Source organism: Nicotiana tabacum, chromosome 6, assembly GCF_000715075.1.
Source record: "Nicotiana tabacum cultivar K326 chromosome 6, ASM71507v2, whole genome shotgun sequence".
Classification (NCBI taxonomy): domain Eukaryota; kingdom Viridiplantae; phylum Streptophyta; class Magnoliopsida; order Solanales; family Solanaceae; genus Nicotiana; species Nicotiana tabacum.
The window spans coordinates 152618316-152637373 of NC_134085.1; the positions used below are offsets into that span (position 1 = coordinate 152618316).

Below are 19058 nucleotides of genomic sequence, written 5' to 3' on the forward strand. Positions count from 1 at the left end.
AGAAGAAAAATATTGTGATATACATATTATTATTGTGATATACATTTATTGGCTATGTGATGCCAATATCTATAACTAGGGCGATTTCTACCAATTATATGGGTATGTTGTTATACCATGCCAAAATCCCATTCCCCTTTCTCTAAACAGTTGAACTTCTTAAAGGCCAATATTTATGCCCAAGCAAATATTGGGCTGGTCCACTGAATACCGGTCAATATACTACTCTCTCCAAAAATGTAAAATCCCCAAAAGGCAGCAAACTATCACTCACGCACTCTCTCTCTCTGTAGATTCTCTCTCCGACCTGAAACAGCAAGGTGAGACTACTATTCATCTCTCTCTCTCTCTCTCTCTCTATATATATATATATATATATGCGCTTGTGTACGTGAAGTGTTGTACGTTGTTGTATTATTAGGGTTATCTAGGATTTCATTTCACCAATTTTCATCCTGGCACTTCGATTACTTAATGTATGGCTTTTAAATTTTTGACAATCGTGAGCTATTTCTATGACGTATGAGAATTTCATTTCTGTAAATTCTTTAGATGTTGCATTGGTTGTTTCTGTTTATATGCTCATTTATTTCTTCGTGATGGTTATATACATACTATGTTACTATATAGGTGCATGAAACAATAAATTGGAAATTTTTAAGTGCAAGGATAATAGAATACTAGGTTTTTATCTGTTTTAAATGGTATTGGTTTTGATCGTAACAATAATTATTGTCAGTTCAATAAGAAGTGTGATTTGCTTTAAAGACCATCTGGAATTAGTTATATGTCAAATAGGCAATGAATAGGATGACCGTTTGTGTGATTTTTAGATCATCCAAATAGATTTTTCAAAGCGAAAAATTTCGCTAGCCGTTGTTGTGCGAATGAGTATCCAACAAGTGTATTTTGGTTCAAACAAGGTTGTGGCTTTAGTTATCCTGTAAAAACCGCTCTTGTTTATGGGCAAGAGACTGATTGACAGTTGCAGAAATTTCTTGTTGAGTATAATAGTAGAAGCAAAGAAATCACCTAGCTATTGTAAAGATTAGTTGCCTTCAAATTTTGTATTTCTGGTGTAAAGAAAATATAGTTGAAAACTTAGATCAGTTTATGGATTTTATAGGTGTTTTGGGAATGCAACTGATGCAGCTATGTTGTAACTTGTAAAAAAATTTTGGTACCTTCTTGGTCCTCCATTAATGAAACTTTTACCTTATCCAAAAAAATGAAATAGTAGAGCATTATACCAGTGAAATTTGGCATTTGTCTTTGTACTTTTTCCTTTTTAGCCAACACCATTAACCCGATTATTCACTTGGTCAAAGCAAAAAGTTTGATGCTCTAGTTTTTGATTAGGGAGAAACTGACCATGGTATTTAAAGAAGAAAATACTCCGCTTTTCAAAATTTACTCTTCAAAAGTTTTCATGGCACAGTCAAAATTATGGATTTTATCCATTCACCTTTTATAGCGTCTTCTTTGTCACTTATATCTTTTTTCTTCATTAAAAGGCTTTACATGCTGTAAACATATAGCCAGGAGTAGAGGTGGAACTATGATTTCAACTTTATGGGTTCTGGATTAGAATGACGACTTCAAATGCTAATAATTGGGTTCTTAATTTAATATTTGTTCATATTTGATAAAAATTATAATACAAATACACCGTTTGAGCAAAAGCTATTGGGTTTGAACGTTTGGCCAAACCCGTGGCCGGGATTCTAGCTCCACCCCTAGCGAGGAGTAATGTGAACAAGCCCTCTTACTTCACATTGTTATGATGGAAAGGGGTATAGGGGATTTTTCCAATTAAAGTGGTATAAATCGAAATGAGATTATTTATTAATTTCAGAGTAGACACTTGAAATAATTCATAGTGTCCCAAGTCACCGGTTTATTTTAAATCTCAAATCGAGAAAAATTGACTATAATTTATGGTCTGCGAACACAGAAGACCGGGGAAGGAATTCTGTTAACTCGGGAGAAGGTGTGAGGCACTCTTCCGTGATTTTAGCACGGTCGCTCAACTATTAATAATTGACCTAATTATCTGATTTAATAAATGTTTAAAATCTATTGTGCATTTTTAACTTTATAACTGCTTTTATTTATTTATGGAATTATTTATGGAACAAGTAACGATGTCGTACACTTGCCATTTTGGTACATATTGCCAACCGCGCCACATGAAATGTACCCTCCATTTACGACATGTTTATTTTTTATTATTATTTGAAGTTGTGGTCGGGTCACATGAAATGAACACCCGAATTGGGGATTATGTATCATGACTATGCCACGGGAACCGTATTTATAGTCACGATGTTTTATTATAAATCACGCCTAAAGCAAGCTACAATGTTCATAAGATTCAATTACTTATCTACAATTTAAGATTACATGTGAAGATCCAAAATTATGGAATTCATTTGTTGGAATAACCACACATTTCATTACTTAAGATAGTGGAGATTGTATTCTAGATGCTCAATTAGCGTTTTAGCTATATTGGCCCAATGATATATTGATTGATTGTTAACATTATCAAATACAACTTTTCCAAATATTAATACATGACTGTTTAAATTTAAAGCAAGTACAAGACTGTTTCCAAACATTAATTTCCGATTACTTAAATTACATCACAACACAACCAAATAAATAAGGTCCTCAAAAGAACACTTAAACAATCGGGGAACTAAAATGAGAACAATGATTAAAACAAACTGATTAAAATATAATATGAGCCAATTCTAAAGTTAAGAGTTGCACTGACCAAACAAGAAATGTGGCCTAATTCGGAGAAGTTAACATCGAATATATCTAAAGACACCTAGAAAATTGGCAAAGGAAATTTTGATAAACTGATGCTGCTACTACATGATTAGGACAGAAGGTGATACTACTACAAATAGTAATGTCTCGTAATATGAGTAAAGAAAACAAAAATGAGAACATGACATATTAAACTAATGAAACGAAGAAGAGTTGGGCATGCGACGAGGCTTCATAGCAGATGATGGTCCTAAATACGTTACTGCTTCCAAGATGGCTGGAAATAAAGAGAAAAACAGGACTCCTTAAACAAACTGACTACTATGATATCCAGCTAAAGCACTCAAATTAGTAAATTAAAAAAACCAAGCTCTATCTTGAACATAACCACAAACACTTTAAAATTATATAGTAGGCTCATATTATATTTCAACCACAAAGTTCACAAAGGGGAGGAAAAGATATGAACCTGAAAATTAGAGCTTTGATTGACTGAAATTTTAAGCAAAATTACACAAGCAAGATGAACCAAATTCTATGGCGAAATTGGAAGCGGACGGAACTTGAACAGACCAACCCTGAACAACAACTCCAATCAATCAACTTCGATGTATTCGGGGCCGTTGTTCTTGGCCCTTAATCGTTCTCTTTTTCAGAACTGCTGCCTGAATTTTCTGTCCAAATTTTCCCTCTCTTTCTCGCTATCTATATGTGTGTGCGCGTTTATCTCTGTAGGTGTGTGTTGAATACTAATTTTTTTGTTTTTAATTTTTGAAAGAAAGAAGATATGAAGAGGGAGGCGTGTTAGCAATCTTAAAGATTTAGTGATGGTGGCTATTTTTCTTGTGTATGAGAGAAAATCCAGAGGTAAAGAGGGTGGTGCGACTGGTTTTTGAAGTAGGGAGTGAGGTCTTTTGTAAGATCAGAGAGATGGCCGTTGTTCTGTTGTGAGGACCCGACTCGTCGTCTCGTGAGTTACCACCCCGTTTTTCCCATTTCCTATTTCTTTATGCTTCATTATCAGTGTTGGGTGTGAACGAGTTGATTTGGATTGGTTTTAGTAGGAAATAAGACACTTAGTCTCTTTAAGAAAGGTTTGTTTTGGAAAAGTCAACCGGACATTGACTTATGTGTAAGAGGGCTCGGATTTGAATCCCGATGATTCGGTTAGCTTCGGGGGATGATTTGTGACTTAGGAGTGTGATCGGATGTAATTTTGGAGGTCCGGTGTAGAATTAGGCTTGAATTGGCGAAGTTAGTATTTTGGCGAATTCCGGTTGATAGGTGAGATTTTGATCCGAGAGTCGGAATGGAATTCCAAGAGTTGTTGTAGCTTTGTTAGGTGATTTGGGATATGTGTGCAAAAATTTAGGTCATTCGGACGTGGTTTGTTCGGGTTTTTGATCGAAAGTGTATTTCGAAAGTTTTTAGAAATTAGGCTTGAATTCGATGAGTTTTGGGTAATTTGATATTGTTTGAGGTATTTTGATGATTGGAAAAGGTTTGAATAATATTATGAATTATGTTGGCATGTTTGGTCGGGGTCCCATGAGGCTCGGATAAGTTTTGGAAGAGTTTTTAGAAGATTTTTGTCGTTTGAGTATAAGCATGTAATGATCCAAAGGTCCATTTTTAGTTCTAGAGATCGAAATTTTATTTCGATATTTCCAGAATTTAAATAATGAATTATAAGAGTGATCTGAAAAGTTTGGTCTAATTTCATCAAGTCGCAATTGAGTTTTTGACACAAAACATGAGTTAATTATTTAACGAGCGTAATGGATATCGCACTGAGAAAACGAGATCCGAATTGAGTTTCTATTGAAGGACTATGTTCGTATCATTATTTGTGACTCATAGGATCAAGAATCATCGAATTCCGAGTTCGTATGATGGAGTTAGAGCCATTTTAGTAAAAAGAAAAGTGCTGCAATTTCTTTGGCTGTTGTTATATTTTTTTAGCAGCGTGAACAGTGACCGCGCGTGAACAGTGGCCGCGCGGGTGAACAGTGGCCGCGCGGGTGAACAATAACCGCACGCGTGAACAGTACTTCCGAAAAATTCTGGGAGTGAGTTTATAAAACACTTCATCCGCGATTTTGGGTCATTTTTCCTCCATGGTTGATCATTTTGAGAGCTTCTTGGTGGAGATTAAAGAGGGATTCAAGGGGGAACGACTTGAGGTAAGTTTTTTGGACTTAGAACTCATTTTTATTGTGAATTCCACCTAGAGATTCATGAAATATAAGCCTACAAATCAAGAACTAGGGCTTGAATTTTGAAACCAAACAATTAGGATTTGATGGGTCATTTGAACTCGGATTTGGGAGTTCTTGGTATGTATAGACTCGTGGCGAGACAAGGAATCTGGTGATATTAATTTTCTGATTTTTCGAGACGTGGGACCGGGGCTCGGGTTTTGTCAAATTCGTGAATTTTGATATTTTTCGATTGCTTTCGATGGGGTATTGTCTCTTTAGCATAATGCGACATATTTGTTGTGATTTTGGGCAGATTCGTCGCACGAGGAGGGTAATTTGAGAGGCAAGAGCATAGCGAGTTAGACTTTGACCGTCTTGAGGTGAGTAATTGATGTAAATGATGTCCTGAGGGTTTGAAACCCCGGAATTTCACATCGTAACGCTATATTGAGGTGACTTGCACGCCGGATAATGGGCGTGGGGTAGAACACCATTGGGGATTATGACTTGGTCCGTCCCGAGAGATGTTTGTACCGTGTTTTCTACTTGAACTAAATTGAGAATCATCCTTACTTAGATTTAATTGTTACATTTGGGCTTCTTGCCAATTATTTGAATCCTTCAGGGATTGATATCACTGCTTTCGCATATTTTGCATATCATTTGACCTTAGTCCAAGGTTTTAAATACTGTTTTGCAAACTCAGCCATCTTTCTAAGATTTAAAAACTTAAATGATATTTTTAAATGATATTTCGGGCTGAGAACTACTGTTTTACAAATGCCCAAGGGGCTTATGATGGTTTCTGAACTATGCATGGATCGGGCTGCGCGTCGCAGCAGTATTACATTGATATTGAGGCCGAGAGCCTGGTTGAGTACATTGATATTGAGGCCGAGAGTCTGGTTGATTATACTGAGATTGATATGAGGCCGAGGGCCTAGATTTGATGCCACGAGATGGCTTGATATTGCACTTGGGCTATAGGAGCCCCTCCGGAGTTTGCACACACCCCTAGTGAGCGCTGTCGACGATAAATAAATGGGTGGCTCGGGCTGCACGCCGCAGTGGGTACTAGAGTGTACCATCATATGCATTGCATTGCACTCATGCATTTGTTTTTATCCGTTATACCTGTCTCAGTATTTGGTACTCTGACTTAATTGACTTGTTGCTTCACTATTTGTTGTTCTAAACTGCCAGTTATAGTTTACTTTGTATTTTTCCATGATTTCTTATTCTCGGCCTTTATTTATGTTTATTACTCACTGGGTCGGAGTACTCACATTACTCCCTGCACCTTGCGTGCAGATCCAGGTACACCACAGGCTAAGTGAGGAATTGTTTAGCTGAGCAGGCAGTATCCGAGAGTATTGAGGTAGTTGCATGGCGTTCGCAGCCTTGATCTCTCCCCTCTATCTCTATCTTTTATTCCGTATTTTTCCTATACAGACTTGTATTAGGTGGATATTCTATATTAGAGGCTCATATTCGTGACACCGGATTCTGTTGGTCTATGGTGTGGTATTTTAATTGAACTTCCGCAGATTTTATTATTAATTATACACTTGAATGAAATGACTTAGTAAATTCTCTGTGATATTTATCTATAATCTGAATAAGAATTTGGGATAATGTTGTTGAATGGTCGGGCTTGCCTAGCAGTGTGTTGGGCGCCATCATGACCGGGGTTGGGGTCGTGACACTGCTGCAGAATAAGGGATTGTTCTCCGGGTCACACATTGAAGACCCCCAGCAAGGGGTGTGTAATTTTTAGGTCTTCTAATGTGTTTTTGTAGAGAAAGGATTTAGGGTTGGGCCTGGAATTTTGGGCTTTTTAAAGGGACGGGCTTGTGGGGTAATTGGGTTTGTCTTCGCCTAATCTAGAAATGTGAAGCCATAGCCTTTTCTCTTGCCGTTTTTAATTTTGTAATATTGGCCACTCTAACTCAAATTTTAATTTAATTTCCATTTTTGTGTGGCTAGGCTATTCCTAAAATTCTTTTTTTGATTACTTGTAGGAGTAATTTCCATATGAGGCACACAAATAATACAATATTTTTACTGTGATATACATTGATATAAATGCAACAATAACTATAAATATAATTTTATATTATTGATATACAAAGAATAACATTATTTATATACAAAGAATGAAAATAAAATTTTAATATACATGTTGATATAGACAAAGAAAAAAAAAGTTGTGATATACATATTATTATTGTGATATACATTTATTGGCTATTTGATGCCAATATCAAACTGCCAATTATATGAGTATGTTGTACAATCTTGTCCGAAGAAGATTTCCATTTTTGATCAGCATATCACTCGAACACTTCAAACATCTTTCAACCTCAAAAAGAAGATGAAAGTTATAATTTTCCAACAGCAGAACACATGACGCCCGACGTTGTTCATTGAGCTCCAGGTTGCAAAAAGTTCAGTTAAAGTCATTAAACGCTTCATCCACAAGGTTACACCATATGATGGAGTAAACAAGGAATATTATGTAGATAACTGACTATGCTAAAGCTCTCCCCGAAAAAAGAAGGGGAAAAAAGACCTCAAAATAAGGCTCGGAATCATGTCAATCAACCCACAGACAGAAGAGAATGCTATAGCTTCTCCAGAAGGAAAAAGCGAGTTTTAAACAAGGTCTTTTACATTAGTGATATTGCAACTTTTAAGCACCTCACGTTAGGGATGTAGCTTAGTGATCAATAAAGTGGGAGAAGACCTATGAGTATATTTGTGCTGGTGGGAGATAGTCGATTACCATTGCCTGGCACTTCTAAAATGAAAAAAATATGTAACTCTCAATGTTCATTTATCTTTTCGTGTAAAAACATGTTTTTATGTCAATATTAGTAATTTGACACTTAAAAACTCCTTTGGGAAAGATTAATCAAACACAAAATAGGAAGTTTCTCCAATTGTATATTTTAAAAAATATATTTTTGTTATAAATAGAATTCTATTTAAGTTGAATGTCTATATTTAGAGAGATTCTAGGGTTTATTGCTTGATAGCTAAGCCAATCTCTCTCTATAAATAGAGGGTTCAATTCCATTGTAATTCTTCTCATATCAATAAGAATTCTCTTCTCTCTACTTTGATCTGCAATACTCTTCTTCTTCTTTTATTATTTTATAACACGTTATCAGCACGAGTCTCTAATTATCTATTGAAATTTAGCCTATATTAATACTCGTCTTTGAGAGCTTGATGGTACCACCCGCGACTGAAATAAAAATGAACTAATTCTGATTTCTTGGATATTATATTGGACAATTGATGCATTGGTTTTGCCTATGCAACGGTATAAATAGAGGCTTAATCATGGAAGCTGGCCACTGTCTTCCTTTAAAATTCCACTACGCTGTCCATTGATAAGCCACCACAATATGAGATATATTAAAGGCAGTAGAGATGTACGTTTTCCACCTGCAAAAGTAAAAAGACAAGGGATTTCCAAGCTTTGAGAATAAATTCTGGATTTAAGGTAAGTATTTTATCTTATTTTTCTCTTTTAAATTCTTGAAAGTTTATAATTTGATTTTAAATAAAAGCAAAGACAATTAATTTTGATTATAACTCTAATGGAGTTAGTAAGAAATTATAACTACTTGAAGTGGTAAAACTTCTATGTCTTGCCATGATCAAAGTCATATATGATTGTGAGCGCAAGAAGTAAAAACTCATCCCGTTGAATTTGCTTCATTCTCATTCCCTTAAGAGAATGTGGTAGCAATAAGTAATAAGTCTGAAAGAAGACAAAATTATTACTATGCATGTATCAATGGATGTGGACGTGGCAATTGACGAAATTATAATCGTCATTATTGTGATAATGAGAATAATAAGGATTCTCAAAATAGTCCTTCACTTTGTGAAAGTAATATTTGTCATCGATTTGACATGAGATTTTATAAAGCACATCTAGATGGTTATGGTCCATTCATGATGTGAATGTGACAACATCTGATTTATGAATACATATTCATTCTTGGAAGAATATGAACGTGCTAGTGGTAGTGAATATACCACACTCACCTCTAGAATGAGGTTTGAGATGATATAAGAAAATAATATCATTATTATGACATGAATGGTCATTGGTCACGTACCTATTGCACACCAAAATATTTTGGTAATGTGATTATTAAAGAATAACATTAATGCAAGAAACATATCTTGCATATAATTTTGACCATAACCATAATGGTATAACTTTCTCTTTAAAAGAGATATTCACCATATGAATGTTGATGAATATGTGATACTACAAAATTAATTGAGAACTCTGCAAGAGCCAATTATACTATTTTGGAGAAACACAATTGATTACCAATAAGGTACTGTGTTGTAGTAAGTCTCAAAGAAACTTATTCAGTTTCCAAAGTACACGCGAAAGCAATTGATTATATTGAGACTATAAATAAAGGAAAGATTTAATATCTTCTATTACTACAACTTGTAGCGGGGTAATATGTATGTGAAAAGTTACCCGCTTTATTCTTCAGTTTGTACTACACAAATAAAAGAATGCCACAATAAAGTAGAACTTTATTGATATAAAACTCATATCATAATAAACTTGGAGTTTATTGATATCCAGTTGGCATAGCTGGTTTAGTCATATCAATTTAAGGATGATGTGCAAAAATAAAAGAGAATTCAAATGAGTAAACATTAAAGAACTAGAAAGTTCTTTACGAATTCTCCTAGGTTGCTTCTTCTCATTAATTAGTAGACCAACTAAAATTGGGATTGAATCCCATAAACGCTGGAAATATCAAAAGTGAATATGGGCCCATTCACTTGCCATGTATACCACATAAGATGCATTTATGAGATGGTTACATGTGTGATTATTATTAACCTGCAATATGATGTTTTGTGAGGTAACTTGCTCAATAATTTAATTTCGAGCATAATTTCCAGATTTTCTACTCAAGAAAGTTTATCTTGATAAGTTGGTTTACATCACAGTTGGTTTAACAAATAATTTATTGAGTGCCTCCACTTAATAGCTAAACTATTGCTTATGAGAACAAAGTTACCTATATCAGTTTGTATATTACATTCTCCCCTCACAAATGGTTCGGGGTCAGGAACCAAATAATTCCATCTTATTATTATTGATGTGCGGTGTATATTTTGATTAGCACCATGACACACAAAGATGGGCTCGCAAAGTTGAGGAAACAAGTTAGTTTTTCTAACACGAGGGGCAGACATGATAAACACTTGAGAAAAAGTTACGTGGAACGGATTATCATTTGTATATATAGATCATCGAATATCATAATATGAACTTGAAGTTCATAAAAAGATAATTCGTTTGCAATATATTTCAAAGCATGCCATACGTATTTGCTGACCCAAAGAAAGTAACTATATTCTCATTGCAAATGCTCATATTAAGTCCTAAAAGGACAGTCTATAGTACGCTTAAAGCGTATAGACAAATCGGTTTCAAATAAAACTTCTTGATAAAGAAGATGAACAAATGATCAAACTAATCATAATAAGGAGGCAAGTGATCTAGAAGATCACATGACATAACATTTCATAAAATCTCATGAGAGATTCAGGTACCTGAATATATGAATGAAGAGATCTTTATGTTATGTCTTTATGAAAAAATATTGGAACCGATATAAAATGTTCGTCGACGACATCTATCATAGCGCTAAGTATAGATGAGGATATTAAGTTTATCGAATATAGACACAAAAGTATTGGCCAAACGGAAGAGACATAATTCAAGTAGAATTGATTCCATATGAAAGACATATAATTTTGTCTATGTTGTTCAAATACTTGAAAGTATAAAGTCAATGGTATGTGCAATCAGTTTTCGATATCTTATATGTCTAGCATGACATAAAAACTTGATATGCATCTAAAGTCTATTATATGGCTTATATGACTTAACTTATATGACAATCCTTGAAGGATTTAAATCGCTTAAAGCATATACAATTCTTGGTCTTGAAGTACCACATGCTAAGTGCAATTTGTGCACATATGTATCTTGCTATAACTATAAGCATGATAATGTGATAGCGAGAATACCTCTATGGAGATATTGAAAAGGTCATTCTACGGAAGTTTATGAAGACATTACATCTCTATCAAGAATGATGATTTTAAAATGCAATATATTCATTCAAGTTAATATAGTTGATTTGTTTATCAAGTCTCTACCAAAGATCGTTTTGAAGATGGTGCACAAGATTGGAATGCAAATGCTTAAAGATGTGAATTGATGCTCTCATTAGGGGGAGTTAATATGCGTTGTGCTCTTTTTCCCTTACAAGGTTTTTTCCCATTGGGTTTTCCTTGCAAGGTTTTTAACGAGGCAACCAAAAAGCGTATTGTTAGATATGTGTACTCTTTTTCCTTTTCTATAATTTTTTTCCCATTGAGTTTTATTTAGTTAAGGTTTTAACGAGATACATCAGTTGTTGAATAGATATTCAAGGGGGAGTGTTATAAATAGAATTCTATTTAAGATGAATGTTTATATTTAGAGAGATTCTAGGATTTATTGTTTGGTGGCTAAGCGAATAAAAGATTATATTCCATTATAATTTATCCCATATCAATAAGAATTCTCTTCTGTTTACTTTGCTCTTCAATACTCGTTCTTTTTTTTTATAACAATTTTGATAAAAACACTTTCCTCAATAAGTTAAGTAGTCTGCTTTTTTTAGAGTAAAAACTGATATAAACTGAAGGGGAAACAAGTGTAGGACAGGAGCTGCGAGTCTTGAAATTAATTTGAGCCGCCATTATCCATTCCTTCTTCTTTCCACTGAACAGCCTGCTCTATCCCCTACTTCTCCAACCCTGTCAAACTTCCAAATCAATTAATGGAAGCTCTGCAGTCTTCATTTCTCTGCTCAACTCCACTGAAAACCCCATCTCACAAACCCACCAGAAAACCCAAACCAAAACCCACAATATTCTTCTGCTCCGTTACACCAGACCCATGGACACTCAGCGACGGCAACAACAGAAACCTAAACAAACCAAAACCCAAATCAAAACACGCCAAAAACCCACTTTCCGATGACAACGCTCGTCGCATTATCAAAGCTAAAGCCCAATACTTAAGCGCGTTGAGACGAAACCAAGGCTCACAAGCTATGACTCCTAAATGGATTAAGCGGACCCCTGAACAGATGGTGCAGTATTTGGAAGACGATAGAAATGGGCATTTGTATGGTAAGCATGTGATTGCGGCTATCAAGAGAGTTAGAAGTCTTTCGGGCAAAGCTGAAGGGTCATATGATATGAGAGAAGTGATGAGTTCTTTTGTTACTAAGCTTACTTTTAGAGAGATGTGTGTTGTGCTCAAAGAACAGAAGGGTTGGCGACAAGTTAGAGACTTTTTTGATTGGATGAAATTACAGGTGAGTTTGATATTGATGTTTCAACTTTTACATTAAGTTAGACGAACCCAGTTATATCATACTTAAAAACAGTGTTTGGAAATTGGATCGGATATCAGTGTGAAACTTTTCTTTATATCTGATGTTAATTTTGATTTTTGAGAGGCTTCAGCAGCTTTCATGTGCCAGTTCCCTTGTTTTTTGTGCTCCTTTTACTTGATTGAATTTTTTCAAATGACAAGTTAAATATTTGAGATGGATAAGTCTATACTCAGCTGGTCCTTATTATATGACAAAATGTAATATTTAAGGTGTTAAACTGACTTCTATACCATTACTGATAGCGGAGAAACAACAACAACAACAACAACAACGGCATCTCAGTCTCAAACAAGTTGGGGTCCGTTATATGAACCCTCACTGACCACATTATTCCATCATTGATAGTGGAGAAAAATATTAAAGTAATAATTAGAAGTTACTTTGATAGAGAAAAATATCACATCATATTTTTAAAATTTGAATGATCACATCGTGTTTAAAATTTGAATGATCACATTTTGAAAGCCGTGAGTTGTTTAGAATTGGAAAGAGGTCATATTGATTTGGACGGAGGGAATAGTTATTTTCACCCATTATGGTTTATACTGAATGTTTTTTGCAAAGTTTCATAGAAGTTTTTCAATATACCTTTTGTTAAATTGTTCTTAAAATCTATATTAACATTGGCTATGAATCTGTCACTTAGACTTTGTGAATCTAGCATCTGCAATGACAAGTTTTTCTTTCTAATACTACTTTCTTTGGAGAATCTGAAATATTAATTTGGTGTAATTTAGATTTATGCTTGGAACAGTTAAGCTACCGGCCAAGTGTCATTGTCTATACGATTGTCCTCCGTGCATATGGGCAAGTTGGGAAAATCAAGCTAGCTGAGCAGACCTTTTTGGAAATGCTTGAAGCGAGGTGTGAACCTGATGAAGTTGCTTGCGGTACCATGTTATGTGCTTATGCTCGATGGGGACGTCACAAAGAGATGATGTCCTTCTTTTCTGCTGTTCAGCAAAGGGGAATTACACCTTCAACTGCAGTCTATAATTTCATGCTTTCATCTTTACAAAAAGGATCACTTCATGAAAATGTTATTACTATATGGAAACAGATGGCTGAAAAAGGGGTTGAGCCCAATCATTTTACTTTTACAGTTGTTCTCTGCTCACTTGTCAAACAAGGTCATGCTGAAGTAGCTTTTAAAACTTTTAATCAGATGAAGAGTTTGGGGTTCATTCCAGAGGAGGCAACTTATAGCCTTCTCATCAGCCTGGTTTCAAAGAGTGGTAATTATGATGACGCTTTCGGGCTGTATGAAGATATGAGATCTCAAGGGATAATCCCGAGCAACTTTACATGTGCTTCACTTTTGACTATGTATTACAGAAAGGAGGACTATCCCAAAGCCCTTGCGCTGTTTGAGGAGATGGAAAGGTATGACATCAAAACGGATGAAGTCATATATGGCTTGCTTATCAGAATATATGGCAAGCTTGGTCTCTACGTAGATGCTCAAAAGACTTTTGAAGAAGTTAAGAAGTTGGGTGTGGTTAGTAATGAGAAGACCTATACAACAATGGCTCAAGTCCATTTAAATGCTGGAAATTTTGAGGAAGCACTGAATGTAATGGACGAAATGAAATCAAAGAACATATTATTTTCAAAATTCTGTTATGGTATCTTGTTGAGGTGCCATATTGCAAAGGGAGACTTGGCATCTGCCGAAGCCGTGTTTCAGGCTCTCTCTAAGGCGCAAGGTCATGAGTGTGGTTTTTGCAAAGACATGCTCAATTTCTACATGAGACTCGGTTTAACTGAGAAAGCAAAAGATTTTGTTTTCCAGATAAGGAAAGGTCAAGTGGAATTTGATGAGGAGCTTCTCAAGTCAGTCATGAAAGTTTATTGTGTTGAAGGAATGGTCAGAGATGCAGTGCAGTTGATAGGAGAGTTCAGTGCAAGCAAGGTATTTGAAGATTCTGTATTTACACAGACTTTTTCTGTGGCCATTCATGGAAATGATAGATTTACCGCAGCTGAAATTGCTTCTAAGCCCTTGGACCAACCAGGTGCCGTGGCTTTTGAGCTGGCCCTTATCCTCTTTATAGCAGATGGAAATAAAACGAAGGCAGAAGAAACACTAAAATTGTTGCTTAAGACTACAAATGGTCTGTCTGTTGCTAGTCAGCTTATCAGAAAATTCACCAAAGAAGGTAATAAACTTGCTCTTTGATTTAGTAAGTTAGAGCTAAGCAACACTAACTATTTCTGCTCTTTAATATTCTTGATAAGTGTAATAATTCGGCTTAGGGCAAAAGATTGAGCTTGCCTGATTTCCTGTTGATAGGTGCAATAATTCGGCTTAGGGCAAAAGATTGAGCTTGCCTGATTTCTTGTTTCCTGTGAAGTGTCTTAATTAAACAGCTCTGAACCTAGGATGTCATATTCTTTAGGCTTCATCACTCTATGGTGGTATAATATGGTTACTAAAGTGGCATGTTGGCGTTCTAGGAGCCATGCATCCAAATATTTCTTTCTGATATAGTTCATCCTTTAAGCAGAAACATTAAGATGCCTGATTTTTTGGGTAATTTGTGTCAATTCTCCTGTAGGTGACATTTCAAAGGCGGAAAACCTTTATAAGCTGTTAATGAAGCTGGGCAGAAAACCAGAGGATGCTGCAAGTGCATCCTTGATAATTTTTTATGGGAAGCAGAAGAAACTAAAGGAAGCTCTAAATGTCTTTGAATCTGTTGCAGACTCCTCGAGGACTGGAAGTCTTCTATACAATTCTATAGTTGACGCATATAATAGATGTGACAAACAAGAGGAATCTTACATGTTTTACAAGGAAGAGATGGAGAAAGGGCATGTTTTTGGTCCAGTTGCTATTAGCATGCTAGTGAATGGTTTAAGTAATTGCGGTAAGAGTATGGAATCATTGACTTGAATGTTTCCTGCTCAATTTTAAGACTTTGTGTTTACACTGTAGGAGCTGCGTTTAAACTACTTTATCTATACAAGTCATCCATTTTGGCATAATCCTAAACTATTAAACACTCTAGTACAATCTCTTAAGGTTAGTGTGGGTAAAGGGTCGTGAGGGATCAGAATGACTCCTTTCCTCTCCATTTTCTTAAGGAGTTCTAGAAATTTTTATGATCAGGCCCTTTTCCAAAGAGCATAAATGAACTGTGAACATGCCTGCCCCTCATTCACCTCAAATCTACCACTATCGTCTCCTGGTACTTCAAGCTGGTTTAGCTTTGTGCCAGTTAAATAAATTAAATAGATACTTGGTGTTTACGTCCCACAATTTTTCAATTGATGTCTTCAATGCCTTCTGTTGATGCAATTGATCTGTTTACTGGCTTTTGTTCCTCTTAAACTTTAAAATGTAGACGGAACACCACGCTGATTTCACTATTTGTTGTTGAGGAACTGTAACTTTTTTCCCTGGAGTAACTTTCGGATTGTGTTAGGATTAGAAGAGGTGAATGCATAAAGAGTTTCATTGTCTCATAAATTTTGATATTCACATTTATAACATCTGCTGTAGGAGAATCTTGAAACTGGAAAAAAAGAAATAGTTAGTTATCTTATTTGGTTGTATTATCTGATTTTGTTGCTTGATGATGTTGGAATACAATGTGCAGGGAGATATACTGAAGCAGAGGACATCATTCACAATTCTTTGCGTGCTGATGTGGAGCTTGATACCGTGGCTTATAATACATTTATCAAGGCAATGCTGGAAGCAGGTTTGCTTTCATTAAAAAAATGATTGCGTAAAAGCATCTGAAACATTTGTCCTTTTCATTTTTCATTTGGAGCATATTGAAGATCAATCTTGACCATAAATTAAAATTTTCGAGACCTGAAGCCATTTTACTGGAGTGCAGGTAAATTGCGCTTTGCTACCAGAGTTTATGAGCACATGCTCTCCTCGGGTGTTGCTCCATCAATTCAAACATACAATACCATGATTAGGTCAGAGCATGACATTTTTCGAACTGAGTGAGGGAAAGATACTATATTTTGCATTTCTCAAAGTGTAAGAATTTGTTGTTGGTGCAGTGTATATGGAAGAGGAAGAAACCTGGATAAAGCTGTGAAAGCTTTTGATATGGCTCAGAAGATGGGCATTTCTTTGGATGAAAAGGCTTATACCAACTTGATATGTTATTACGGAAAGGCTGGTAATTATCTGCTGTCTAAATTTCATGTCAGGCGTTTGTTAAGAAACCCTGGGCTCTTTTAGTGAAGATCATTCTAATGCAAATTCTCCTAATCTCTTATTATCTCACAATTTCCCATAAACATAGATAGTATTGAAAATTTGTCATTTTTATCTTTGTGGCTCAGTTAGGCTTCTTGGGGGTTTCCCTTTATCTTATGTATGTTTCTAATTCCCTAACACGAAATTGCTAATGTGAATGGCAACGCTTTCTATATGTATCCTTTTTTTCCTGAATTTTTTAATTTCAAGATGGTCATTTTCTGCCTTTGTTCAAACACCTTACATCTATCATAATGATTGTACTGTTTCCAATTGTTTTTGGTCGGTGGGGGTGGAGGGGGAAATGGGTGTTGTACTTGAATTCCCTTGACAGCATCACAATGTTTTAGTTGTAGCAATTTTCCGAATTCTTATTTTCAATTAATGCAGGGAAATATGATGAAGCATCTCAATTATTTGCCAAAATGCAGGAAGCAGGAATAAAACCTGGGCAGGTAATTTACACATAATCATAGCCAGATCCAGTAGAAAAGTCATTTTCCTTTTTATTTTGTGGCAGTAATGTGTCTGCTACAGTATGGCCACATCCTGGCTGCTAAAATATTGCCATGTGCTTTTTGTACAAACTTATATGTCGTGGTTGTCAATAATGCGCTTTTAATGTTAAATGACATACTCATATTGTATGGGAGAACACTAGATTAAAGTACTAAGAATTTGCAGCACATTGCAGGTGAGCTACAATATTATGATGAATATATATGCTGCTGCTGGACTTTATCGAGAAGCTGAAATCCTCATGCATAGCATGCGGAGCAGTGATTGTTCACCCGACTCCTTAACATATCTCGCACTTATTAGAGCATATACAAGGGGAGCAGAGTACTCAGAAGCTGAGCTTGCCATTGATTGTATGCAGAAAGAAGGAATTCCCCCTTCTTGTGCGCATTATAACGTGTTGCTATCAGGTTTTGCAAAGGGAGGATTAGTTGGAGAAGTAGAAAGGATCTATAAAAGTTTCATGAACGCTGGACTACAACCTGACCTAGAGTCTAATCGTATTATGCTTAGAGGTTACACGGACTATGGTCATGTGGAGGAAGGCATCTCCTTCTTTGAACGAATTTCCAAGTACATAAAACCTGACCGGTTTATAATGAGTGCGGCTGTGCACTTGTACAGGTCAGTGGGCTTAGAAATCAAAGCAGAAGGGGTGTTGAGGTCTATGAACAGTCTCGGGATTCCCTTCTTGGAAAATCTTGAAGTTGGATCAAGGTCGAAAGCTGCCTGATTCATCAGCATAGACTCTGGAGTTGGGACCTTTTAATAGATTTCTTGATGAGACGAAATGCCAAATGACAATTATATCGTATCAAGTAGGCAACTGTGTGTAGACCGACTAACGTGAATACAGTAGCCAAGGATATACCGGGCAGGAATGGAGCAAAGCTAGTATTTTGTGAAGGAAGTTGAAATAACGTGCAACCTTTGAGTTTGGCAATGTCTGCCACAGTACAGAGCATTATCTGCGTACCGACGTGCTGATGATCTTCTTACTGCGTGTGGTATATCCCAAGTCGGAATATGATTCTGTTAAACCAATGTTGAAGGCCTGAGAAGTATGAGCAGGTGTAAATAGCATTTGTTTCTGTAGTTTCTCTTATACCCTAAGGGGTCGTTTGGTATTAGGTATAAAGAGGTATATGGGTAATATAAAAATTTCATATCACTTTAATACTCTGTTTGGTTAGCAAACCAGGTATAAGTTATCTCGGTGTTAATTTTAACACCGGGATAACTTATACCTTATAGAAGGTGGGGTAATTAGCACCGGTATAACTTATACCTTCTTCTTAGAATTATGCAATTGTCATTCTTAATACAACATACCGAATAGTGAATAAACAACAATTCCAGCATAACTTATCCCAACATAACTTATACCGGCATAAGTTGTATTCCAACCAAACGACCCCTAAATGATTAAGCATTATGTATAGAGATACTAGATGTTAGTAATATTTGTACATTTAGTTTCTAACAAGTTTTGAAGAGTTCTAATATTAAAATTGCATGATAGTTTCATGTTATTGCTAGATTATTATGATGATGTTACTGTAATATCTCCTTTTTGTGAATCTTGAGACTACTTACCCCATTACGTGTCTACTTATTCCCGCTAGAGAGCCTATTATTCACTACTACCTATCTTATCTTACAATACCCTACTACATACATATTAATACGCACTATTAAGTCTAGTTTATCATAATTACATGCATTGATTGGCTGTTATATTTTATTGGAGGGGAGAAACTAAGATTGTTACTGGAATAGTTAGAAATTTGATCGAATGTACTTGAATCTCATTAGACGGAG

At 35.6% G+C, this 19058-nt stretch overlaps 1 protein-coding gene across 2 annotated transcripts; it reads left to right on the forward strand.

The window, feature by feature from the left end:
* The first annotated feature begins 11720 nt into the window (after positions 1-11720).
* LOC107777702 (pentatricopeptide repeat-containing protein At5g27270-like) lies at positions 11721-18742 on the forward strand. Of its 2 annotated transcripts, none has more exons than XM_016597802.2 (8): positions 11721-12412; positions 13231-14652; positions 15052-15363; positions 16096-16200; positions 16342-16429; positions 16517-16638; positions 17109-17173; positions 17413-18742. In XM_016597802.2, the coding sequence occupies exons 2-8, from the start codon at positions 13344-13346 to the stop codon at positions 17968-17970; spliced, it is 2559 nt and encodes an 852-aa protein (XP_016453288.1). In that variant the 5' UTR covers positions 11721-12412; positions 13231-13343; the 3' UTR covers positions 17971-18742. The 2 variants fall into 2 exon arrangements, with proteins under 2 accessions (XP_016453288.1, XP_016453287.1); XM_016597801.2 differs by having other exon boundaries at positions 11740-12412; positions 13248-14652.
* The last annotated feature ends 316 nt before the right edge of the window (positions 18743-19058 follow it).